The 24,326-nt window shown below is 35.4% G+C and overlaps 2 protein-coding genes and 3 pseudogenes across 3 annotated transcripts; 4 read left to right on the top strand and 1 right to left on the bottom strand.

Moving 5' to 3' along the window:
- The first annotated feature begins 1,929 nt into the window (after positions 1 to 1,929).
- LOC146931677 (uncharacterized) lies at positions 1,930 to 16,574 on the top strand (annotated as a pseudogene).
- Positions 4,446 to 5,492, top strand: LOC146931678 (uncharacterized). Its single transcript, XM_085703250.1, has one exon. The coding sequence runs from the start codon at positions 4,506 to 4,508 to the stop codon at positions 5,163 to 5,165; it is 660 nt and encodes a 219-aa protein (XP_085559376.1). The 5' UTR covers positions 4,446 to 4,505; the 3' UTR covers positions 5,166 to 5,492.
- Positions 16,575 to 17,318: 744 nt separating the features above from the next.
- Positions 17,319 to 18,617, top strand: LOC146931676 (uncharacterized). Its single transcript, XM_085703251.1, has 2 exons — positions 17,319 to 17,943; positions 18,043 to 18,617. Exons 1-2 carry the CDS (start codon positions 17,319 to 17,321, stop codon positions 18,615 to 18,617), a joined length of 1,200 nt encoding a protein of 399 aa, XP_085559377.1.
- Positions 18,618 to 19,252: 635 nt separating this feature from the next.
- Positions 19,253 to 20,542, top strand: LOC146931675 (3-isopropylmalate dehydrogenase, chloroplastic-like; annotated as a pseudogene). Its single transcript, XR_015008009.1, has 3 exons — positions 19,253 to 19,397; positions 19,749 to 19,833; positions 19,923 to 20,542. The product of XR_015008009.1 is annotated as a 3-isopropylmalate dehydrogenase, chloroplastic-like (transcript).
- A 1,708-nt stretch (positions 20,543 to 22,250) lies between these two features.
- On the bottom strand, positions 22,251 to 23,637 carry LOC146931674 (protein FAR1-RELATED SEQUENCE 5-like; annotated as a pseudogene).
- Between the last annotated feature and the right edge of the window lie 689 nt (positions 23,638 to 24,326).

The raw sequence follows: 24,326 nt of genomic DNA, 5'->3' as shown, positions 1-24,326 counted from the left end.
CCCTTGTTGAATATCACTTGGAGGAAAGAGATGGTGAATTGATTCAATAAGTTGAATTGATGTGCGGAAGGACACATGGCGACGCGTGAATGGACCAAAATGGCGCGTGCATGTCACGCGCCGACAGGGGAGGTGAGCTGCAGGGAAAACGGTGGGAGAAAGAGAAAGTGATAAAAACAATGACACGTGGCTTGCTACGATTGGCTGCTTGGATTTTTATCTTCTTAATAATTTGGACTCAATTATTTCATTGCAAATAATTTTTTTTTGGGTAAAATATGCTTTTCGTCCCTGTAATTATAGGCCATTTGAATTTTCGTCCCTGAGCTTACTAATCCTCCCATTTTACCCCTGTAAATATTAATCATTTGAGATTTCATCCTAATTACAAAAATTTGCTGAGGTGGAGGGTAATTAGCAACATGGCGCATACGTGGCAAGTACTGACTGGGTATAAGCGAGTCCACGTTAGCAAACCAGACATGGATGGACAATTTTGCCCTTAATGAGACTCAAACTATGTGAAAAGGAAAAAATACCCCTTTCTTCTTCTTTCTTCCTCCCTCTCCAGAAACCAATTCACCCTCTTCTTCTCATTCATCCCCATGATTAAACCAATACAAAACCAACATAATCTCAAGTTCAAATCTACAAAAACAAGTAACTTGAAATTGTTCAAAAAACAAAAGTAAAAACCTAAGCAGTAAGAACAACAACACCACCAACTTCTGTAATCTTCTTCTCCGCAATCTTCAAAATCAGTCACAAGCACTGCGGTGGTGATGCATACCTCCGGCGTTACCACGACCACCGCGACGCAGTATTTCCCGATACCACCGTGTCCGACGTTGACGTGTCTTCCTCCGATGTTACCACGACCACCGCGATGCGCGGTGTTTGAATCTGTGAACGAGAAGAAGGAAGTTAGAAGTAAAAATGTTAGAATTTTCATTGTTTTTTCTTCTGGTTTTTGCTGAGAAAGCCAATTGCAAACTGTTACAAACTGCTTCTTCCATTGAAGACAACGAAAAAGCTTCAACTGGTTTTTTCCATTTTTTGGGTGGTTTTTTCTTTTCTTTTTTCCAGAATTGTTGTTCTTTTTATTCTGTGTGCAGAAAACAAGGATATGCGTCTGTGAGATTAAGGATGAATCAGAGGAAAACAAGGTCGAAGATTTGTTGAGATTTTGGAGAAGGAATCGTTGAAGGGTGTTGTTGGCTGAATCTGAAATTATAAGCAGTTTGAGCAATTGGGTTACAATTCACCCTCTATTTTTCTGAACTTTGCACCTGAATTTTGGAGAAGTAGTGACTGGGTTTGAGCAATTGGGTGGGAGAAGAAGAGAGGAGAGTTGCAGATCCAACAAGAAGAAGAAGGAATAGAAGAAGATGAAGACAGAGTTGGAGGCTTCTAGATGGAGAAGAAGAAGAGTTAGAGGAAGAAGAGTTTTAGGGTTCTGTGAAAAACCCATTCGACAGAGAAGAAGGAGAAGAGGGAAAGAAGAAAAGATGGAGGCCGGGGCAAAATGGTCATTGCGTGCGAGTCCAGGTTCATTAAGAGCAAAAATGTCATTGCCCCGGCCCTCTGATGACGTGTCCTGACAAAAAACCATTAAACAGATGACACGTCACTAATTACCCTCCACCTCAGCAAATTTTTGTAATTAGGATGAAATCTCAAATGATTAATATTTACAGGGGCAAAATGGGAGGATTAGTAAGCTCAGGGACGAAAATTCAAATGGCCTATAATTACAGGGACGAAAAGCATATTTTACCCTTTTTTTTTTTACCAAAATTCGTGATTTTTTTTTCTCTATAAATAGAGACTTGGATCATTTCATTTGGACACAGAAAAAAAATCAAGTTTTTCACTCTCTTAATCTCATTATTAGTCTTTCTTTTAAAGTTTTAGTCTTTGATTAGTGAAATGGATCCCAACAACAATCAATTCAACATCCAAAATTCTTCTGATTACCCATTTAGCTACCAAAATCCCAACAATTATCAACACACAAATCAATTTCTCAACCAACATCCTCAAAACCCAAATCAATTTCCCAACCAATATCCTCAAAACCCAAATCAATTTCTCAACCAAAATCCTCAAAACATGCCTAATTTTGGTTTTGCCTCAAATTTCAATCACCCATCCTCTGTTCCAAACAACTTTCATCCATATTCTAGATCTATGATGGGATATCCATCTCAAACACATCCATTTAATGGTTATATGCCGATGATGAATGAAAATTTTCAGAGTCTTGGTGAAAATCCTGAATTTTCATCACAAATAAATCGTGGTGGAATGACAAGAGACAATGAAGTCACTCCGGAGGATACAACTCCTAAGAGCAAGAAAAACCCCCAACCATCATGGAACACTGAACAAAATTTGGTGTTAATTAGTGGGTGAATAAAATATGGAACATCCAGTGTTGTCGGGAGAAACCAGACAAGTGAAGCATATTGGGGTAAAATTACTGAGTATTGTAATGATCATTGCTCATTCGATTCTCCACGCGATGTCATTGCATGCCGAAACCGTTTTAATTATATGAGCAAATTACTAAATAAATGGGTTGGTGCTTATGATACCGCTAAACGTCAGCAAGCAAGCGGTTGGTCGGAAGATGATGTTTTGGCAAAAGCCCAGGAAATATATGCATGTGGGAAGAATGGTAAATTTACTTTAAAGGAAGAATGGCGCGCTCTCCGTGATCAACCACGTTATGGCAGTCAAGTAGGAGGCAGTCAAGTGGGAGGTGTAACACCCCGTTTTCCCAACGTAAAAATTTCATAATTAAAAATCAGAGTAATTCAACTTTAAACGGAATGCTACACTTCTTAAAAAAATTCATAAACTGAATAAATAACAATTTATTCTTCAAAATCATTTAACATAAGTAATTCAAAACTTCGCAGCTGATGAGTGTCATAAAAGTGTTAAATTCATGTTATATTTTAAGCACTTTTTGTTACTTGTTCTGCAAGTTATTGAAGGAAAAGCCGAGAAATAAGCGTTAAATGCCTTATTACGCTTTACTTATCATTACTCTATCCTTTTGTGCAGGAATTAGCCTCAAGACACTGATCAAAGTCCAATTCATCATGAAAAAGTGCAAAATGGTAAAAGCTGTCCAGCAAGCTTGAAGAAATGGCGCTAATAGCGTGTTCTACGCTATTAGCGTGTTCAAAGAAGTGTCAAAGTCCAGAGAGATACGCTATTGGCGTATCTGGAGCTTAAAGAAATTTCGCTATTAGCGATTTTGGCGCTATTAGCGTAAGTTAGGCGGTTTGCTCAATTCAAGTGGCCCACTTGCTATTCTTGGAAGATATTATGTTAGATATTATTTAGATATTATGTTAGATATTATTTAGATATTTTGGGCTTGATATATTATATATTATTAGAATTTCATTAGAGAGATATAGTTCATATTAGTCTTAGTAACTTAGGAGTTTTTCATAGCTTTTCTCTTAGTTTTCATTGTAATATCTTAGAGAGAAAATAGGGTAGATCATATGACGTGAGAGTGATTTTGGAAGTTGGATGCTTACTCCTTTGTTGAGACATCACAAGTGTAATGAATCCTTCCTTTTCAATCCATCCTTGCAAGGCTTCCATGATGATGTGTAGCTAAACACTCTTTGTTGGGATGAGAGGTACTTGATTCTTGCTAACATGTAATCTTTTGATCTTGCAAAATATGATTCTAGCAATTTATATTCAATATTTTTGTTATTCTTGTGTTAATGCTTTCAATGAGATTCAAGATGATTTGGACACAAACTCTTGAATCTAGAGCTAGAGTAGCAATATATCTTAGGTTATATCATTCTTGACAAGTTTGTTAATCTTGTGATAATCACCATAATCAAGAGTTAAATGCTTTCGGATACTTAATCAGGCTGGACACGGTCGACTAGGTTATTCGATCGACTTTGTTATCGTTTAAGGGATTTGGACACGAATGTTTAAACGATACCTTAGAATTAATTATATCGCTTTGGACACGAAGGATAGTTTAGAATTGATTGTGATAATGTTGTTTATAAAGCTAGAATTCGTATGGATCATTAGTTTACGTGTGACGCTTGGTTAAGGAACGCTACTCCTAACAAGTTTCAATCCTTATTAATCTCATCTTTTACTTTTTGCATTTAGTTAACATAGTTGTAAATTCAAACAAACAATCACCCTTTTTACTTAGAATGATATTTGATGTTGAAATATCCGTGATGTCGCATTAATCCCTGTGGAGACGATACAAATACTTATCTTGTTTTTGATGCAAAACTATTACATCAAAATGGTGCCGTTGCCGGGGATTGGTGTTTAGATATCATAGATAGAACGATTGATTTATCATTTTAAGCATTTGTACATAATCCGTAAATAGTTTTATTTATTTGATATGTTGTTTGTACTAACCCCTTGTTGATAAACAAAGAAAAGTTTCTTGTTAGTTGTTTCCGTTTTAGGATCACCACCTAGCCAAAATCATGGCTGATCATGGTTACTTCAACTTCTATACTCCACCCGAGTATGAATCCTATCCGCAGTATCAGCAACATTCTTATGAAGATGAGAGATACAAGGTGATAGAAAATACTTTGAATGTCTTCATGCAACAATCCATGATAAACATGCAAGATACCAACCAAAGATTGAAGACTTTATCACTTCAAATTGGGTTGATTCAAGCACAAATCATGGATAACCAAGCCAACAATCAATCCACTCTTGGAGAACAAGAAAATAATCCAAATATGTTTGAGAGAGTCGGAGAGATTGTTGAAGAAGTTGTTGTTCAAAATGAGGAAGTTACAACATTAGAAGAATGTGGTGCACCACACAAAGACGAACTTCCTCAAGAAAGGTCAAATATTGAAGTGGCCAACACTGTTGATAATGGAGAAGTGATAGAGGTGGTAGAGAAAAAGGAACGGTTACTTAGCAAGGAAGAAACATTTGAACAAAAGGGGAAGAAAGTGAGCAAGGCTGAAATAGACCGGGTCATTGATGAAATTTGTGCCTTGTTCAAATCAAAGTTAAGGAGGACATGGACTCCACATCATCTGTACTTAAAGTTCATGGAATTCCTCCCAAAGAGAAGGAACACAAAGGATGATGTATTGTCCGTCTCATTTTGGCCACCCTAACGAAAAAGGCGTCGACCTAACGACGTTAAACAAGCGCTTGTTGGGAGGCAACCCAATTTTGTGAGTTTATTTACTGTTTTTAATGCATAATAAGTTTAATAGTCATGAGCATGCATCAAAACATTCAAAACAGAAAACAAACAGAGAGCAGAATTCTGAACTGTCTCAACTCGCAATGGCGAGTGAAACAGCTCGCAACTGCGAGCAAATTGGTCATTGACCATTTTTGACTGCCTCTTAGCTCGCAACTGCGAGTAAAGCTGCTCGCAACTGCGAGTAGCTGCAGTTTGGCCAGTTTTAATCATTTTTTTTTATATTGGTGTGTGATGACAATTGTTCTTAATTAGTATAGTGATGTTAGTATTCATTTTTAGTATTGTATATAGTTATCTTTTGTTAGTTAAAATTATGTGTTAGCACTTTTGGTTAAATTTAGTACTTCATTTTAATTATGGAAGTTTCTTGCGTATCACTCTTGCTTAATTTCAAATCTCAGATGATTGATAATGATTCATAGTTGTGATTAAAGCGCAAAGCTGTTTTATCTTGGTTTTCGGGTGTCAAACATTGATTACGTTTGAACCTTTCTAACCGGTGATATCTTATTTTTTCTTGGGAAGGGAAAAAGTAAGGAAAACCCTTGAGAATCGAGGTCCGGGAGTTGTTTTCGCTACGGGAAGGTGTTAGGCACCCATAACGACTATAGTATCCTATAGGAACCGTCTTTAATTTCTACGCGCGCGCTTTATTTTTAAATGCTATTTTGAAAGAATTATTTAAACCTAAGAGTTATTCTAAGTGAAGAATTGGAGGGAGAAGAATGTTTTTGGATTTTTATTTTAGTTGAATTGAAGGAATTTTGTTCCTTGCCTACGTACCCGATTAAGGGATCAAATCCACCGTAGTTCTCTCTCAAAAATGTTTTTGTTTTTGTTGGTTGATTTTAAGTTTGAAAATTGGAATTTTGAAGAATGAGAGAAAGAGGCTTCAAGGGCATGAGATTATGAAATTGTGAGGTTGAATTAGTCATTTGCAAAATGTGGTCTAAACATGATTATTTTCATTGAAATTTGATTAAGAAAATGAAAAAGGAAAATACAATGGGATTTTGATCCCAAGGTTTATTTCAAAAATGATTTGAGTGAAGTTTGTTCATATTTTTTGGAAAATGATTTTTTTCTAAGTATAAATCCTAGGCATTCATCTAAACATACAATCCTAAACATACATCTAAACATGCATATTCTAGTTATATAGTGATGTGTGTGCATGTGTCGGTGCTTGTGTCGGTGTACATCATTAGAGTCCATTGTCCTTTACATCATACCCTAGATACATTCTATGGCCTCTTTGCCAAGAAATTAAAATGACATGAAGGTAAAATTCAAAAACTCCTAAGTATTTACATTCTAAACTTGACATGAATTCTAGAGGATAGAGAAATAAAAGAAAGAAGATGTGAGATGGGAAGTGAAATGCTCATGATGTATGAAACACAATAGAGGAAATTGTTAGTAATATAAGGCATAGAAAGAGGATATAAGTAAGTAAAGCTACCATAACCAAAAGGAGGAAAAGAATGGATATGAAATAAGCAAAAGTAGTGTAAAATAGACCTAGAATTCCTCATCAAGGCAAGGCTTAACTATGACCTATAATTCCCATGGCTTAACATGAAATCCAAGTCTAAAAGAAATGAGAATCTAAGAGTCATAGTAAGCCTCACATTTTAATGTGAACTTAGACCTATTTTACACTACTTATTCACCAACATTACTTGTAAAACAAGTAAGTAAACCATATATGCTCCATGACCAGTACAAAATACGTTCAAGTTGTGGTAAATTCTTCACAAAAACACACATCATGAACCATGAATGCACATCAAGAATTATAAGCAAAATTAAACCAATTTCCACCAATTTTGACATGAAATTCAAGAAATAACACAAGAAACTATCCTAATATTTTTAACAAGTTTTTCAGTGTAAAAATCATCACAAAATCATCACAAAAATATTAAGAAAACTCTATAAATTCTGCCAGGATTTTCTAAAACATTTTTAGGCATGTCAGGGGTGCAAATATCACAGACTGCGTGGGAAATAGCAAAAAAAAATCAAGAAAAACGATACAAAAAGCCCAAACCCAAAGTCCAAGTGATCTGGATCACAGGAGAGGTTCATGAGCCGTCAGATTGATCCATATGGATCAAGGCAGGATCTGACGATGGAGAGAGGAAGGGGACGAACCAGTCCTGAACCGGACCGGTCCAAGCGCCTATAAAAGGCCAAGGACACCGGTCCAATTCACTTCCCTTCTCCCTTTCTCTCTCTACCTCCACTCCTTCTCTCTCTAAGGCTCCTGAGCTCTGCAACTTGCAGGCCGGAGAAGACGACCGGAGTTCTCTCCGACGCGGTGGCCGGCGTTAGCGCCGCCACGTCGGAGCTGAAACTTCAGTGTTTCTTAAAAAAAAAATTATACTATTAGGTCGTCCTCTTCGTCCTAAGTCCAGAAATGGCATTCGTTTTCTCCAGATCCTAATGGATCGACCTAGATCTACGTTTAAACTTTACGGTTTTGGCTTTTTGGAACTTCTTCAAAACTTTTGATATGAAACCCTAACTTGCTTCGTTTTCTACACTGATGATGAATCTAAACTCTGATTAAGAAATTAAACGGTGAATCTTCATGATTTCTTCGTTTAGGGTTTCGTTTCGAATCTTTTATTGCATTTTTTGAAGATTCCACTTCAATTCACCGTTTAATTTGTGTTCTGAGCCTTCGATGATGATCTTTAATGAAAAACGAGAAGGTTTTTGGACATACCTGAACGTTCGAGTGAGAAGACGAAAGGAATCTTCGTAGATCCTCTCTGAACTTTCTGGTAAGTGCTTCGTTGTTGCTGAACTGGTGAAATTCTTCTTCGTCTTCTCTAATTCGAATTTTCGATCCCTCTTCTTCTTGCTATAACAGCTCTGTGATCGTTTGAATTTTGTCACCTTCGTGATGAATTCAAGCTTGAATTGCAGAGCATTCTGATTCGATGATGATGAATTTCGCAAGAAATCACTGAGAATCACACTGATTTGTTGAACTTTCGTTCAATTGAAACGGTTTAGGGTTTACGTGTTCTTGAACTTTCTGGAGAATTCTGGATTTTGATCTATGATTTTGGAAAGAGAATGTGGAATTGTGTTTGTGATGTGGCGTTAATTCTGTGGTTCTCTCTGACACTGTGTGCTATTTATATCCTGCCATGTGTGCTTGAAGTCCATTGAGAAAGTGCCATGTGTCCTGAACCTGTAACTAACTCGTTCCTTGCTGTATTTTGGACTTGGGCCTTTTGTGTAATTTTGAAACTTTGAAGGACTGCCCTGCAATTTAAGAAAAGGACCAGACTGCAAATTTGGACAAAAGACTTAATTGTAATTTTGAAAATGTTTAGAGGGACCGAAGAAAAAAAAGGACCAAATTACAAACAAAAAGACTCCAAGGACTGTAATGCAATTATCAAAAATTAAAGGACTAAAAAAAATAAAAGTGAGAAGGACCAATATGCAATTTTGGGAATTAGAGGACTAAAGTGCTAAAATAAAATAAAATTGAATTTAAAGTTGGTAAAATTGACTAAACGTAAAGTGAAACAATTAAAACTGACAAAACGGACTAAAATGAACCAATGGCTTAAATGAGGTACTTTAAAGTAACCTCTCTCTGCCGAAATTTCGTGTGAAATGACCAAAATGCCCCTGGGGCTAAAACGACTGAAAATGACTCAGATGCAAATTTAAAATGGATTTTTAACAGAGAGATGAAACAACAGCTTATTTAAACCAACTTGAAAGACTCAGAGACAATTTTAAGAGTTTAAACAGAGCTTTGACACTTGAAAAGACTAAAATGCCCCTAGGGGCAAAACTGACTCAAAATGACTTCACAGGCAATTTTTTAAAATGGGTTTTGACATAGAATGAAATGAAGACTTATTCAAACTACTTGAAAGGACTCAAACAACACTTTAAAAGACTGGAAGAAATTTTGACATGGGAAATGACTAAAATACCCTTGCAGGTAAATTTTGCAAATAACATTGAAATAGAATGCAGAGAAAGATGCAGTTGATCAGAGACAGTTCAAATAGCTTGTAATGCAAGAAAAGAAGAAACAAGTATTTTTAGGTCCAAAATTAGGGTATAACAAAAGCCAAGGTACAAGTTTCCAGTTTTTCTAAGCTTTTACTCGAATATGGAACGAGTACTTTGTGCAAATTTCATTTCATTTAGTTTTTCGCAATAATTTATATATTTTTGAACCACTTAGTACTAGCTAAAAGTGAGGAAACCTCAAGTGTTTGTACATATGCAAGGAGACCGGTATTCATTGTTTAACTCGGTTGTGTTATTTTAAATCCAATAATTGTTTTTAATTGTGTGAAGGCATGGAAGTGATCAAGGCACATTTTTTGTTTATGAGTGAAGCTTACTTGACCACAAATAGCCTACCTTGTGAGAAGAGCGAGTACTTGCTAACCCACTTGAGCCAAATAAATCGGAGTCATCAATTATGAACTGTCAATTCATAAGCACAATGCTTGATGAAGTTGCCTTTAAATTTTTCAAAATTCAGTTCATTCTTGACGCACTTTAGGACTCTGATATGTTTTTAATTGTTGAACCCTAAAATTTCAATGTTATTTGTCCCTTTTGCCTTAGAGTAGAGGAACATTCAATTAGGGTATTTGTTGATTCAAGTTGGGGAGAGAAGGTAGATGTAAATCTTATGTCAAGTACTATGGTGTAAATTTATCTTTGATCAAGACAACATGTTGTTGTAAATACAAAAAGAAAAGAAAAGCAATGTGTACATGAAAAGAAAAAGAAAAAGAGAAAAAGAAAGAAAAATCCAAAAAGAAAATAAGTTGTTAAGATCAAAGTTTGTTATGTTTAAGCACCAAGGGTTTGTAATGATTGGTAGGAAAGATTGTGAATTTTAATGGTTGATACAAGGAATGTTCCTCTTTGATAGGCTTTTTGATTTCAATTGCCCCACATATGACATTTCTTTTGTAGCCAAGCCAAGTTATAACCCTCAAAGACCTTTTGATCCATGTTTTTATGCCTTTTGAAATGATATTTGGATGGACACATAACTTGATTGGAATGTTAACTTGATTTCCGGATGTGTGTTCATAACCCTCACTTATTTGTTGTCAATTGTTTATCTACTTTCAAAGAAGTGTGTTAGGTGTGGTTCGTGAATATATGTATTATTGTTTTGAACTATTTGGCATGAGCTTTGTACATAGGACTCATCTCATATTAGTAGTAGAATTCTAAATTAGTTGGAAACTTAGCCTTGCACGCGCATTCATTTTGAATCATTCATCTGAGAGAATTTTCAAAGCCTTTTGTACTTGTGTCTTGTCATTAACTTGTTTGATTTTCAATCCTTTGTTTGAGGACAAACAAAGAGTTAAGTTGGGGAGAGTGATGAGTGTCATAAAAGTGTTAAATTCATGTTATATTTTAAGCACTTTTTGTTACTTGTTCTGCAAGTTATTGAAGGAAAAGCCGAGAAATAAGCGTTAAATGCCTTATTACGCTTTACTTATCATTACTCTATCCTTTTGTGCAGGAATTAGCCTCAAGACACTGATCAAAGTCCAATTCATCATGAAAAAGTGCAAAATGGTAAAAGCTGTCCAGCAAGCTTGAAGAAATGGCGCTAATAGCGTGTTATACGCTATTAGCGTGTTCAAAGAAGTGTCAAAGTCCAGAGAGATACGCTATTGGCGTATCTGGAGCTTAAAGAAATTTCGCTATTAGCGATTTTGGCGCTATTAGCGTAAGTTAGGCGGTTTGCTCAATTCAAGTGGCCCACTTGCTATTCTTGGAAGATATTATGTTAGATATTATTTAGATATTATGTTAGATGTTATTTAGATATTATGTTAGATATTATTTAGATATTTTGGGCTTGATATATTATATATTATTAGAATTTCATTAGAGAGATATAGTTCATATTAGTCTTAGTAACTTAGGAGTTTTTCATAGCTTTTCTCTTAGTTTTCATTGTAATATCTTAGAGAGAAAATAGGGTAGATCATATGACGTGAGAGTGATTTTGGAAGTTGGATGCTTACTCCTTTGTTGAGACATCACAAGTGTAATGAATCCTTCCTTTTCAATCCATCCTTGCAAGGCTTCCATGATGATGTGTAGCTAAACACTCTTTGTTGGGATGAGAGGTACTTGATTCTTGCTAACATGTAATCTTTTGATCTTGCAAAATATGATTCTAGCAATTTATATTCAATATTTTTGTTATTCTTGTGTTAATGCTTTCAATGAGATTCAAGATGATTTGGACACAAACTCTTGAATCTAGAGCTAGAGTAGCAATATATCTTAGGTTATATCATTCTTGACAAGTTTGTTAATCTTGTGATAATCACCATAATCAAGAGTTAAATGCTTTCGGATACTTAATCAGGCTGGACACGGTCGATTAGGTTATTCGATCGACTTTGTTATCGTTTAAGGGATTTGGACACGAATGTTTAAACGATACCTTAGAATTAATTATATCGCTTTGGACACGAAGGATAGTTTAGAATTGATTGTGATAATGTTGTTTATAAAGCTAGAATTCGTATGGATCATTAGTTTACGTGTGACGCTTGGTTAAGGAACGCTACTCCTAACAAGTTTCAATCCTTATTAATCTCATCTTTTACTTTTTGCATTTAGTTAACATAGTTGTAAATTCAAACAAACAATCACCCTTTTTACTTAGAATGATATTTGATGTTGAAATATCCGTGATGTCGCACTAATCCCTGTGGAGACGATACAAATACTTATCCCTGTGATGAGTGTCATAAAAGTGTTAAATTCATGTTATATTTTAAGCACTTTTTGTTACTTGTTCTGCAAGTTATTGAAGGAAAAGCCGAGAAATAAGCGTTAAATGCCTTATTACGCTTTACTTATCATTACTCTATCCTTTTGTGCAGGAATTAGCCTCAAGACACTGATCAAAGTCCAATTCATCATGAAAAAGTGCAAAATGGTAAAAGCTGTCCAGCAAGCTTGAAGAAATGGCGCTAATAGCGTGTTCTACGCTATTAGCGTGTTCAAAGAAGTGTCAAAGTCCAGAGAGATACGCTATTGGCGTATCTGGAGCTTAAAGAAATTTCGCTATTAGCGATTTTGGCGCTATTAGCGTAAGTTAGGCGGTTTGCTCAATTCAAGTGGCCCACTTGCTATTCTTGGAAGATATTATGTTAGATATTATTTAGATATTATGTTAGATATTATTTAGATATTTTGGGCTTGATATATTATATATTATTAGAATTTCATTAGAGAGATATAGTTCATATTAGTCTTAGTAACTTAGGAGTTTTTCATAGCTTTTCTCTTAGTTTTCATTGTAATATCTTAGAGAGAAAATAGGGTAGATCATATGACGTGAGAGTGATTTTGGAAGTTGGATGCTTACTCCTTTGTTGAGACATCACAAGTGTAATGAATCCTTCCTTTTCAATCCATCCTTGCAAGGCTTCCATGATGATGTGTAGCTAAACACTCTTTGTTGGGATGAGAGGTACTTGATTCTTGCTAACATGTAATCTTTTGATCTTGCAAAATATGATTCTAGCAATTTATATTCAATATTTTTGTTATTCTTGTGTTAATGCTTTCAATGAGATTCAAGATGATTTGGACACAAACTCTTGAATCTAGAGCTAGAGTAGCAATATATCTTAGGTTATATCATTCTTGACAAGTTTGTTAATCTTGTGATAATCACCATAATCAAGAGTTAAATGCTTTCGGATACTTAATCAGGCTGGACACGGTCGATTAGGTTATTCGATCGACTTTGTTATCGTTTAAGGGATTTGGACACGAATGTTTAAACGATACCTTAGAATTAATTATATCGCTTTGGACACGAAGGATAGTTTAGAATTGATTGTGATAATGTTGTTTATAAAGCTAGAATTCGTATGGATCATTAGTTTACGTGTGACGCTTGGTTAAGGAACGCTACTCCTAACAAGTTTCAATCCTTATTAATCTCATCTTTTACTTTTTGCATTTAGTTAACATAGTTGTAAATTCAAACAAACAATCACCCTTTTTACTTAGAATGATATTTGATGTTGAAATATCCGTGATGTCGCACTAATCCCTGTGGAGACGATACAAATACTTATCTTGTTTTTGATGCAAAACTATTACATCAGCAGCGGAATTAGTTCATTCAACATAAAAAGTCTTTGGCACACAGGGCTCATTAGAAAATCTCATAAGTCTTAATTCAATAGTTATTCATAAAAGTTCACAAACAATACGTAAGGAATAGAAGTAAAGTCAAGTCCCATCCCGTTACGTATCAGAGCACCTAGACACACATGTGAGGAGTCCACTCACGACGCCTCTAATCTTGATTACCTGCAAGTTACCCATACGAAGAGCAACATTTCCAAGCAGAGGGGTGAGATTTCTCAAAACAAAAATATTAAACATATAAATCATATAAAGTACATTCAACAACTTAAACATCTTATAACTCATTAATCATATCTAACAACTTAAACTTCCTTAACTAGTATCATTAATCTTCCTACATTAGTCATAAACTATCATAACACTAATCATAAACATCTTCATATATCATCAATTACTAATCTTAAACATCATTATATAACATCAAATAATAGTCACCAACAATCATCACATAGCATCAATATCAATCATAAGCATCAACATGTAATTCACATAAGTATCATTATCAAAGCATATCATTTATCGAAAACAACTTCATAATTAAGTTCATAATCAACTTCTTAAACAAACATCATCATTAAATCATAACTAAGTATCATCATATATTCAATAATTCAAGACATCATAACATCAGCATTAATATTCATTTAATATCATATTATTATCATCGTCAATCATAAACAACATCATCATCAAACATCATCATCAAAACATCATCATCGAACATCACTTATCAAATCATCATTAAATATAAGTTATGACGACTCTACAATGCAACAACAACTTCAACAACAACTTAGACCACTTCGACAACAACTTAGATAACTTCGACAACAACTTCGACAACTTCAATATGCATGTGGTACCACCAGGGCATTAAGCCCCCTTCGCTAAGGTCATATTTGGACCTGTCGGGCATTAAGCCCCCATCGCTAAGGTCATCAAGAACCTGTCGGGCATTAAGCCCCCATCGCTGACTATGCAACAACACAATCTTCCTACAGCTTGGACAACAACGTGAACATCTTATACAATTCCATTAAAATGGACAACTTCTTAAATCATGACAACTTAGACCGACTTATACAACTCTTATCATCTTAACGTCTTAACATCTTAGCATCTTGACAACATATGGATCACATAAATAATTCATGTCATATCATAATATAACAATATCAAATGATAATAAACAACATCTTAAAACATCATATTCATCAATCATAAACAACTTCATATAACATCGTATTTAAACATCAACAATAATTCACTATGTATCTTTGTAAACACATAATAAATTATCCACAACATATTTTTATGTCAAACCAAAGCTACTGGAAAGATATCACAAATATCAACAACTTTCATGTTTACAACAAAGATCAATTCAAAATAGAAACATATGAACAAAACGCAAAAACATGAAACAGAGAATGTTGTCACCGTACAATTTCGCTAAGACCTCCCTGTAGTATTTTAATCATAACTCAAAGACCAAACATCATTTTCATGTCAAACCAAAGCCACTAGAAAGCTAACAAAATTATCTAGAACTTTCATGTTTACTCCTAAGACCAATTCTGTACCGATCAATACCAGTTTTTATTTTAAATTCGGAAAAGTTGTGCTGAAAGTCCATAAAAATTCACTGTGACCTACGTGCAGTAATTTGACCATAATTCAAGTTCTATATATTGTTTTGACGTGAGACCAACGGCATTAGAAAGCTAACATCCATACCTACAACTTTTGTGTTTACACCTAAGACCAATTCCGCCCCGATGAATACCAGTTTTAATATCAAAATTCGGGCTGAATACAAATTTTCTTCAAGTTTCACCTAATCTCATGGTTCTAACCTCAAAACTACTTCCAATAATCATCCTATGGATTATCTAAGGTCTGTACACAATTTCTACATCAATTCAACAAGTTTTCATCATCTAATCATCAAATCTCTCTCAAAACCCTAATTCTCAAATTCTCACAAACTCTCCCCAACTTGTTAGATGTAATCTAATGATTTAACAACTTAATATTAATGCAAGATAGTCTCACCCTCACCTTAGATTAATTCCTGAATCAGCAGCAGCGTTCTTCTTTCCTAAGGTATTCTCCTCTTCTCTTGACTTTTCTCTTCTCTTATCTTCTTTCTTGTTCTTCTCTTTTCCAAAAAGCGGTTTAAGGTAAACTCTTTCCAACCTAAGCTTCTCTATTTATAATACTAAAATATTCTTCCCAAATCTATTTAGGCCCAACAACTTATTCTTCTTTCTATTCTAACCCCCAATTCCACTCACACTAATAATCCTCATAATCTTATTCATTTCTAAATTAAATATATCTCTCACAAATAACAAATATATTTCTACACCAAATAACAAATATATCTCTAACAAATAACAAATATATTTCTACACCAAATAACAAATATATCTCTAACAAATAACAAATATATATTATTCTAGTAAATACCAACATATAACATAACAAAATATCACTCATCAAAATAAATCGAATAAATCATAAAAAGACATCTAATCTCAAAACTACCTCCAAATCTACTTACTCTAATAATTCTCATATTCTAATAAATAATAGAATAATGCCACATAATAAAATACTAGCACCTCATATAAATAAATAAATCACATAAATAGACTCTAACTTAATAAAAATAATTAAATAAAAAGGAGGGCGTTACAGGAGGAAATGTTGGCTCAGGTAGTAGTGGATCTAAGAGATCTCACGAGGACTCTGTAGGATCTAGTGCTCGTCCAATGGGAAGGGAGGCAGCTAAAAAAAAAGGAAAAAAGAAAAGCAAGGACGCTGGCTTGGAGGATGTGAAAAAGGAGTGGGTTCAATTCAAAGAAATGAAGGTGCAAGAGATGGAACACTTTAAAGAGTACACCGAAAAAATGGAAAAGTACACCGCAATGCAACAAGAGAAAAACAGATTGAAGAAAATGGACATGTACATAAAGTTAAGTTCCCAAGAGCATCTCGATGACAAGAAAAAAGATATGTTGGAAAACTTGGAGCGTGAGCTGTTTGGAAATTAATTTCACTAATATTTGTTTGTATTCGGTCAAAATTGTCAGTGTTGTCTAGTCCCCAGTGTTTACTTTAATATTTGTCAGTGTTGTCTAGTCCCCAGTGTTTACTTCAATAATTGTCAGTGTTGTCTAGTCCCCGTGACTTATTTCACAAACTATTTGCTTTATTAATTATGCATACTATTTGTCCGTGACTTATTTCACAAACTTTAATTTCCACCACGCACTATCTCCACATACTATTCTATACGTGACTTATTTCATAATTATGCATACTATTTTCACATACTATTCTATACGTGACTTTAATTTCCACCACACACTATCTCCACTAGTTGTCAGTGTTGCTTCACCATCCGTGACTTTAATAATTATATCATCCGTGACTTTAATAATTATATCATCCGTGACTTTAATAATTCACATACTATTTGCCATTAATAATTATCTCCACTATCTCCACTATTTGTCAGTGTTGCTTTAAATAATTCACTCTAATATCACAAATCTCCCCGTGCTACTTTAATAATTCACTCCAATATCACAAATCTATTTGTCAGTGTTACATCCACTATTTGTCAGTGTTACATCCACTTTAAGAATTCACTCCCCGTGCTTTAACAAACACTTTAATAATTCACTCCCCGTGCTTTAACTATTTGCTTATATATAGGGACTTGAATAACATTCATATCTACTTCCAAATCTATTTGCCACTTGAATATTGTTTAAATTATTTCCTTTCTCAAATTGCATTCATATCTACTTCCAATATCTACTTCCAAACACTATCAATGGATCCTTTTGGTTTTGATATGGAAGCATACTTCCAAAAACGTGATGCTGAAGACACTTATATGGTCAACCGATTTATTCAGCGTCGAAAAAAACTAGAGGAAGGTAGTGGATCAGGTAGTGGATCTGGTAGAAGAAAATATTTAAATAGAGATCATACAGCAGCTAACCAAAGACTCATTGACGACTACTTTGTCAATGAGCCTACATATGACCATGCAATGTTTCGTCGTCGGTTTCGGATGCAAAAACATGTTTTCCTTCGAATCGTTGGAGACCTTTCAAGTAGTGATAACTACTTCACCCAGCGAGTTGATGCCACCAACAAAGAAGGTATATCACCCTTAGCAAAATGTACCACAACAATGCGAATGTTAGCATATGGTGTGGCAGCAGATGCGGTCGATGAATACATCAAAATAGGAGGTACTACAGCATTGGAGTGCTTACGTAGATTCTGTAAAGGAATCATACGATTGTATGAGCAAGTGTACTTGAGAGCACCAACCCAAGATGACCTTCAAAGAATACTCCATGTTAGTGAAATGCGGGGGTTCCCAGGGATGATCGGGAGTATTGACTGCATGCACTGGGAGTGGAAAAATTGTCCTAAAGCATGGGAAGGTCAATTTACTAGGGGGGATAAGGGAACCACCACATTTATTCTTGAAGGAGTTGCATCTCATGATCTATGGATCTGACATGCCTTTTTTGGATGTCCAGGAACGTTGAACGATATCAACGTTCTAGACCGATCACCGGTGTTTGATGATGTGGAACAGGGAAAGACTCCAAGGGTGAATTTCTTTGTGAATCAACGTCCCTATAATATGACATACTATCTAGCTGATGGTATCTACCCTTCTTATCCAACTTTCGTCAAATCAATTAGACTTCATCAAAGTGAACCCGATAAGTTATTTGCAAAACAACAGGAGAGCTGTCGAAAGGACATCGAACGTGCTTTTGGAGTGCTTCAAGCTCGATTTAAAATCATCCGTGAACCAGCTCGCTTGTGGGACATAGCCGATTTGGGTATCATCATGAGGTCATGCATCATATTACATAATATAATTGTTGAAGATGAAAGAGATACATATGCTCAACGTTGGACCGATTTTGAGCAATCTGAGGGAAGTGGATCTAGTACACCGCAACCATACTCGACCGAGGTGTTACCCACCTTTGCAAATCATGTGCGTGCTAGATCCGAGTTGCATGATCCAAATGTTCATCACGAATTGCAGGCAGATCTCGTGAAGCACATATGGACAAAGTTTGGAATGTTTCGTGATTGAAGATGATTTGTATCGGACTAAATAAATTAGTTGTGTTTTGTGTGCTTGTTTGTTGTCTTGCATTTTAAGCTATTTGTGTGTCACATACTTAGTTTGTTGTATTGCATTTTAAGTTAAGAAAAAAAATTATTTAAATAAATATTGAATAAGAATAAGAAATAAAAAGTGGTGGGGTGGGGTAGGGTGTTGAATGTTTACCATTGGACGGCACTTCAGTGACATAGCAAAACTAATGGTATGGTGACATTACCAATCATAAGCTGACACGTGGCATAGAGTTATTAAAATAAAACAAAAAACAAAATAACCATTTTAAGTGAAAATGAACCAAACGTGTTATCAGCTTTTCTCCTTCTTTCTCTCTTGCCTCTTCAACCCAAAAGCCACCACCACCATGACCACCGGTTTTCATCGCCGTTTGCCGCAATAACCTTCAACCACCACCCTCCACACATTCAATTCAACAAAAAGTACTTTTTTAGTTTATAACTTTACCCTTCTCACTCACTCATTCACTTCCACCACTGTGTCTGTTCTCTTGTGCAGAAACCAAATCACAACAAAAGAAAATGTCAACTTCCTTGCAAACTCAACTCTTCCACCTTAAACCCTTTCATTTTCGCACCCCCTCATAATCAAAACGAACCTCTCTACGATGTTCCGCCACCGTCCCTTCTTCAAAACGTTCCTACAAAATCACTCTCCTTCCCGGCGATGGGATAGGTCTTGAAGTCGTATCCGTCGCTAAAGACATTCTTCTTCTCACTGGATCCCTCCACGGTAGGTACCCAACATTCATTGCTTCCAAATTTTCATTCTTTTTTCAATCGGGTACTCATTTCTCTATTTATCTTTTGTTTTTGAATTAGGGATTAAGCTTGAGTTTCAAGAGACCACCCACATGTATTAAGTAAATAACTTCAGGTGAGGTCCAAACAACAAAATGTTTTAGCAAATTTAATTTCAGATTCTTTGATCCATACCTATAGCCTATAGTTAATAAGTTAATAAGGAATACTCTTTTTATGTACAAACAGGGTGAGACATTGACACACACGTATATATTTGGAAGAAAATTGAAAATGATCCCTAGTCCTACATGACTAATAATACATGTGGGTGCTATTGGAGGGTACTTAACTTATTGGAGTCCTACAATAACCACTCTTTCTGCTGCTAAACAATCTGATGCTGTTCTTCTTGGTGCTATTGGAGGGTACTTAACTTATTTTTCTTATCAATTTCAAAAAAAATAAATTGTTTTTTATTTGGTTTGTGTAATTGTTTTGTTTAATATTTTTGCAGATATAAATGGGATAAAAATGAGAAACATTTGAAGCCAGAGACTGGATTGCTTCAGTTATGAGAAGGGCTTCAAGTTTTTGCTAATCTCAGACCAGCGACTGTGATGATACTGATATAAGTTAATTTATGCTTATACTCCAGACCTGTTTCGTCTTTGGCAGTGGTGGGATGAGTTGTCTAGGAATAAGAAGATTCGGAGGTGGGTGTTGAGTCGTTTGAACTTGCCGGTTTGTTTGTATTATGAATGGATATGGAATCCGCAAGCGTGTTTGGTGCGGTAATGGTGTTTTTTGGGTCTGTTAGGTGGGCGATGAGGCTTTGGTATGCTGCTGCTTTGCTATTTTGGCTAGGAGTATATGACAGCCTCATTGCTGTTCTGTTTCTTTGCACCTGTTCGCTGCTGTTCTGCTGCTGGACTGCTTTCTGTGCCTGGTTTTTTCAGCTGCTAGGGGGTTTTTTGGTGCTGTTTTTTCCCTCTCTGCGTGGTGTGGCTGGGTGTTTTTCTTTTTTTAGTTGTGCTGTTATTGCGCTCCTTTTTGTATCTTTGTTTCAGCCGCGAGTTTTTGTGTGTCTCGCACATTCTCGACGTGAATAAAATTTCGCTGTTTCAAAAAAAAAAAGTTAATTTCTGCTTTCTCATGCTTTCTCATGGATCAGATTAATAAAACTGGATCAGATTAATTTCTGTGATGAGACTGATATACATATTCACTAAAATTGAAACATGCCTGATACACACATTCACTAAAATTGGAATCAATCAATGGTGCGATGGAAAACATAGCGAATATATTAATAAACACCAAAATCGTACAAGACGTACAAATGGTGCGATGGAAAACACAACGATACAACGAGCCCGATATAACGGTAACCCAAAAAATCAGAAAAAAAACACAGCCAACCTGCTCCACTGTCAGCACCAGAAACATGAAAAATTGACTGCATAACCAGCAGCACTACTGACTGCATAACCAGAATTGCTGAAAGGCTTGAGCTGCTTCAATATTTGTTCATTGAATTCAATCAAACTTTTACCAAAAGCATTGTGGGTAAAATACAAAATCATTGTATATTCTATAGACATCAAATCTACTTGAGTTGATAATTACAAAAATTCATATCCAAAATATCAACATGAATATCCAAAATATCTACTTGAGTTGATAATTACAAAAATTCATATCCAAAAATTCATATCCAAAATGTCAACATGAATATCCAAAATAATTAGCTCCATTTCTTTCGATTTAGATCAAAAGTCAATCAAAGTAATGCCTGAATATTTGTAACATCATAAAGAGGTGCCTACATTAATAATAAGAAATAATTAGTATCATGATTGTGTGATAAAAATAATAATTAATATCCAGGACTGTTCCTCATGAAAATGATATGAAATTACCATCAACATAGTTGTGTAACTAACAAACATGTCCTCACGTGCTAGCGGGGGCTCATAAGTTGGAGGCGCGGAACAAGATACTCCATCAACCATTTGAGTTGTTAATTTTATAACCTAAAATGATTATGCAAAACTAAAATAAGTGCAAGTACATGTAAAACTAAAACAAATAATCTACATAATGACTTATATACCTGTGAATTTCTTTGAGGTGGGGCGCGACTAGTTTGAGCATGTTTACTTGGAGGAGCACTTCTTTTCTTAGGCTGACGCTCAAGGAAACTTTTATGTCGCTTAGTTCCCTTTGGAGGAGCATGTTTCTTGAATCCCTTTGGTTGTATAGCATCAGAACTCACAAATGACGGATGATCACCATCATTTTCTATAGCTTGTGTGCGACATTCCATTGCTTTCTTGAACATTTCGTCTACACTATTATCAAGAAGCATGAGGCAATCTTCACTATACGATGCTACAGTTGCCGCTCTAATGAACTTAGAAACAACTTGCCTGAACATTCGATTTCTAGACAACTTAGGATCTTGTTCAACCTCCTTTCCCCTAAAATCTTGCACAATGCCACAACGGGCTTCTCTTGTCCACCTTCTTAAAATATACTTCTCAGGAATTGCCTTAACATCATTCAATTCAAACACTTTTAATGCATGTGAACAAAGTATGCCAAATGTATCATACATCTTACAACTACAAGTAATGGAAGTTGAAACACGATTAAATGATACTCTCCAAGATCCTTCATGATTTTCCTTAGTGATGACATATTCACAAAGAGAGTCAGATTCATGTCTAGTTGGTACAGATAAAGTTAAGAATAACTGAAACTCATATTGAAACAACTCAAATACAGTGTGTGTGTATACCTTTCCCATTTGGATTAGTATTGGTGAAGTTTCATACATTAACCTTGCAAGCTTATGTGAGGACTCATAATCACAACTCAATTCTTTTTCTCTCTTCTCTTCAACAATTCTTTCAAAATGTTTGAAGAATTGTAGGATACCCAAATTCGGTTTCAGACAAACTTTGAAGTGAGCATTCAAACTTTCACTAATTTGTGTACTTCGCATGCCAAGTGTCAATGCTTCCTTCATATAACATGCAACCCATTTTTTTTTAATGGCATAAACTGACTTGATCCAATTATTATCGTGAAGATTATATTCATTTACCAAGTCAAACCAAGCTTTCTCAAAATCTGCTTCAATGTCAATATCATACATGCACTTACTGAAACCTCTTAGCAAAGAACCTCCTTTCTTCATTCCATTTCCAAGATGTTTAATTCCATTCTGCAACAAGTGCCATGTGCATAAACCATGGTGAGTCTCAGGCATCACTTCTTCAATTGCCCTAGACATTGCTTGACTTTGGTCAGTGAAGATCGTCTTTGGTTTTTTGTTGTTGTGTGCTTGTAAGAATGTTTCAAACAACCATTTAAATGATGGAATTGTCTCATCATACATTAGAGCTGCACCAAAAATGATCGTACCTCTATAATGGTTGAAACCAGAAAAAAAAGCAAGTGGTCTATTGGCATCGTTGGTACAATATGTGGTGTCCAATGAAACAACATCACCAAAATACCCGTAATCCAAAATCATTTTTGCATCACACCAGAACACGTTTGTAATTTGTTCATCTATATCCATCTGATATGCATGAAAGAAGGACGGATTCTCCAACAATTGCTGTTGGAAATACTGTGAAAGATATCCAGCGTCGCCATACACCATGCTTCTTTGTCTTTTTGTAGTGATGTAGTTTCTTACATCCACTTCTGTATATCCAACATTAGCTCTATGCCCTGCATGTGTGCTCATAAGTTGATAAGTTGCCTTCTGCCCTAATCCAGAGTCATCAGCCATATCAATCTCATTTGCTTGTACTTCAGTTATCTTTCTATGTGATCGAAGCATGTGGGTTGTCTCTCGTTTTAGTAGATCATGGTTATGTTTTTCTTTAAACTCATGGATGACCAGCTTTCCATTTTCACGTGAAAGTGTAATTCTTGCTAAGCAATCCGTTCTAGACTCGGCTCTCCGGATTTTTCCTTCATATGCATATTTTTTCTCTTTCTTCCGTAGTCCTTCCTTACAACAAACAAACCTACATGACGATACATCGCCGTGTTTGTTCTTGTTTGTAAAACGTATTCTAACTCCGAAGCCCTCACGAAAACCGTAAGCAAGCCAAAATTGTTCAGCCTCTTCCATAGTATCAAATTTCATTCCAAGTCTTGGCTTCCAATCAACATTTGAAGATGTCATGTTTGATTAAACTACCCAAATGAAGGAACCTAACAAGTAAATAAAAGAGGTAAGACATAAAAAAAAACAGAAATTTATCTCTCTTATAATCCTAATGTATTGCTATTAAACAGAGCATATGTATAAACACAGAGCATTGGTTCAAAAGATTAAACTACTTCAATCCTAAAATAAAACCCTAAATCTCCTAAAACCAAATCCTAATGAATTGAAAGTGGTTCAAAAGATTTGTTTTCTTTCCCTAATCAAGTGTAGTCATTCCCTATTTTAATCTTGATTTTGATTTTGATTTTGGTTTGTTCTCATTACCATAACCATTACAAAAGATGAAAAAAAAGATAAGAAAAAACAAACAAACCTTAAGAAGACAGATTATGAGGTGACGGCATGGCGGAGGTGGTCATTGGTGGTGATCGGCGGCGTACGACGGCGAAAATTAGTGGTGGTTTTGCTTTGAAGTGGAAAGGGAGAAAGCAAAAGCGCGGTAACGTGTTTGTGTTTTGTGAGTCAGGTTTGGTTCATTTTCACTTAAAATGGCCATTTTGTTTTTTTGTTTTATTTTAAGACTCTATGCCACATGTCAGCTTATTATTGGTAATGTCACCATACCATTAGTTTTGCTATGTCACTGAAGTGCCGTCCGTTTACCATTGGAGTGGTAAAAATTGAATGAGTGTTGAATTAAGAGAGAGAAAATGACGTGGAGTGTTG

This window comes from Medicago sativa, chromosome 4 (assembly GCF_051527215.1).
Source record: "Medicago sativa cultivar Bolivia chromosome 4, Bolivia_mono, whole genome shotgun sequence".
NCBI lineage: Eukaryota > Viridiplantae > Streptophyta > Magnoliopsida > Fabales > Fabaceae > Medicago > Medicago sativa.
This window is presented reverse-complemented; position numbering and strand designations above follow the sequence as displayed.

Bases quoted from the DNA above. Each gene is read 5' to 3' on its own strand.
- LOC146931676 (XM_085703251.1), top strand. From the start codon at position 17,319: ATGGATCCTTTTGGTTTTGATATGGAAGCATACTTCCAAAAACGTGAT. The intron at 17,944-18,042 runs GTCAATTTACTA...TTGGATGTCCAG, and splicing joins TTGTCCTAAAGCATGGGAAG to GAACGTTGAACGATATCAAC.
- LOC146931678 (XM_085703250.1), top strand. From the start codon at position 4,506: ATGGCTGATCATGGTTACTTCAACTTCTATACTCCACCCGAGTATGAA.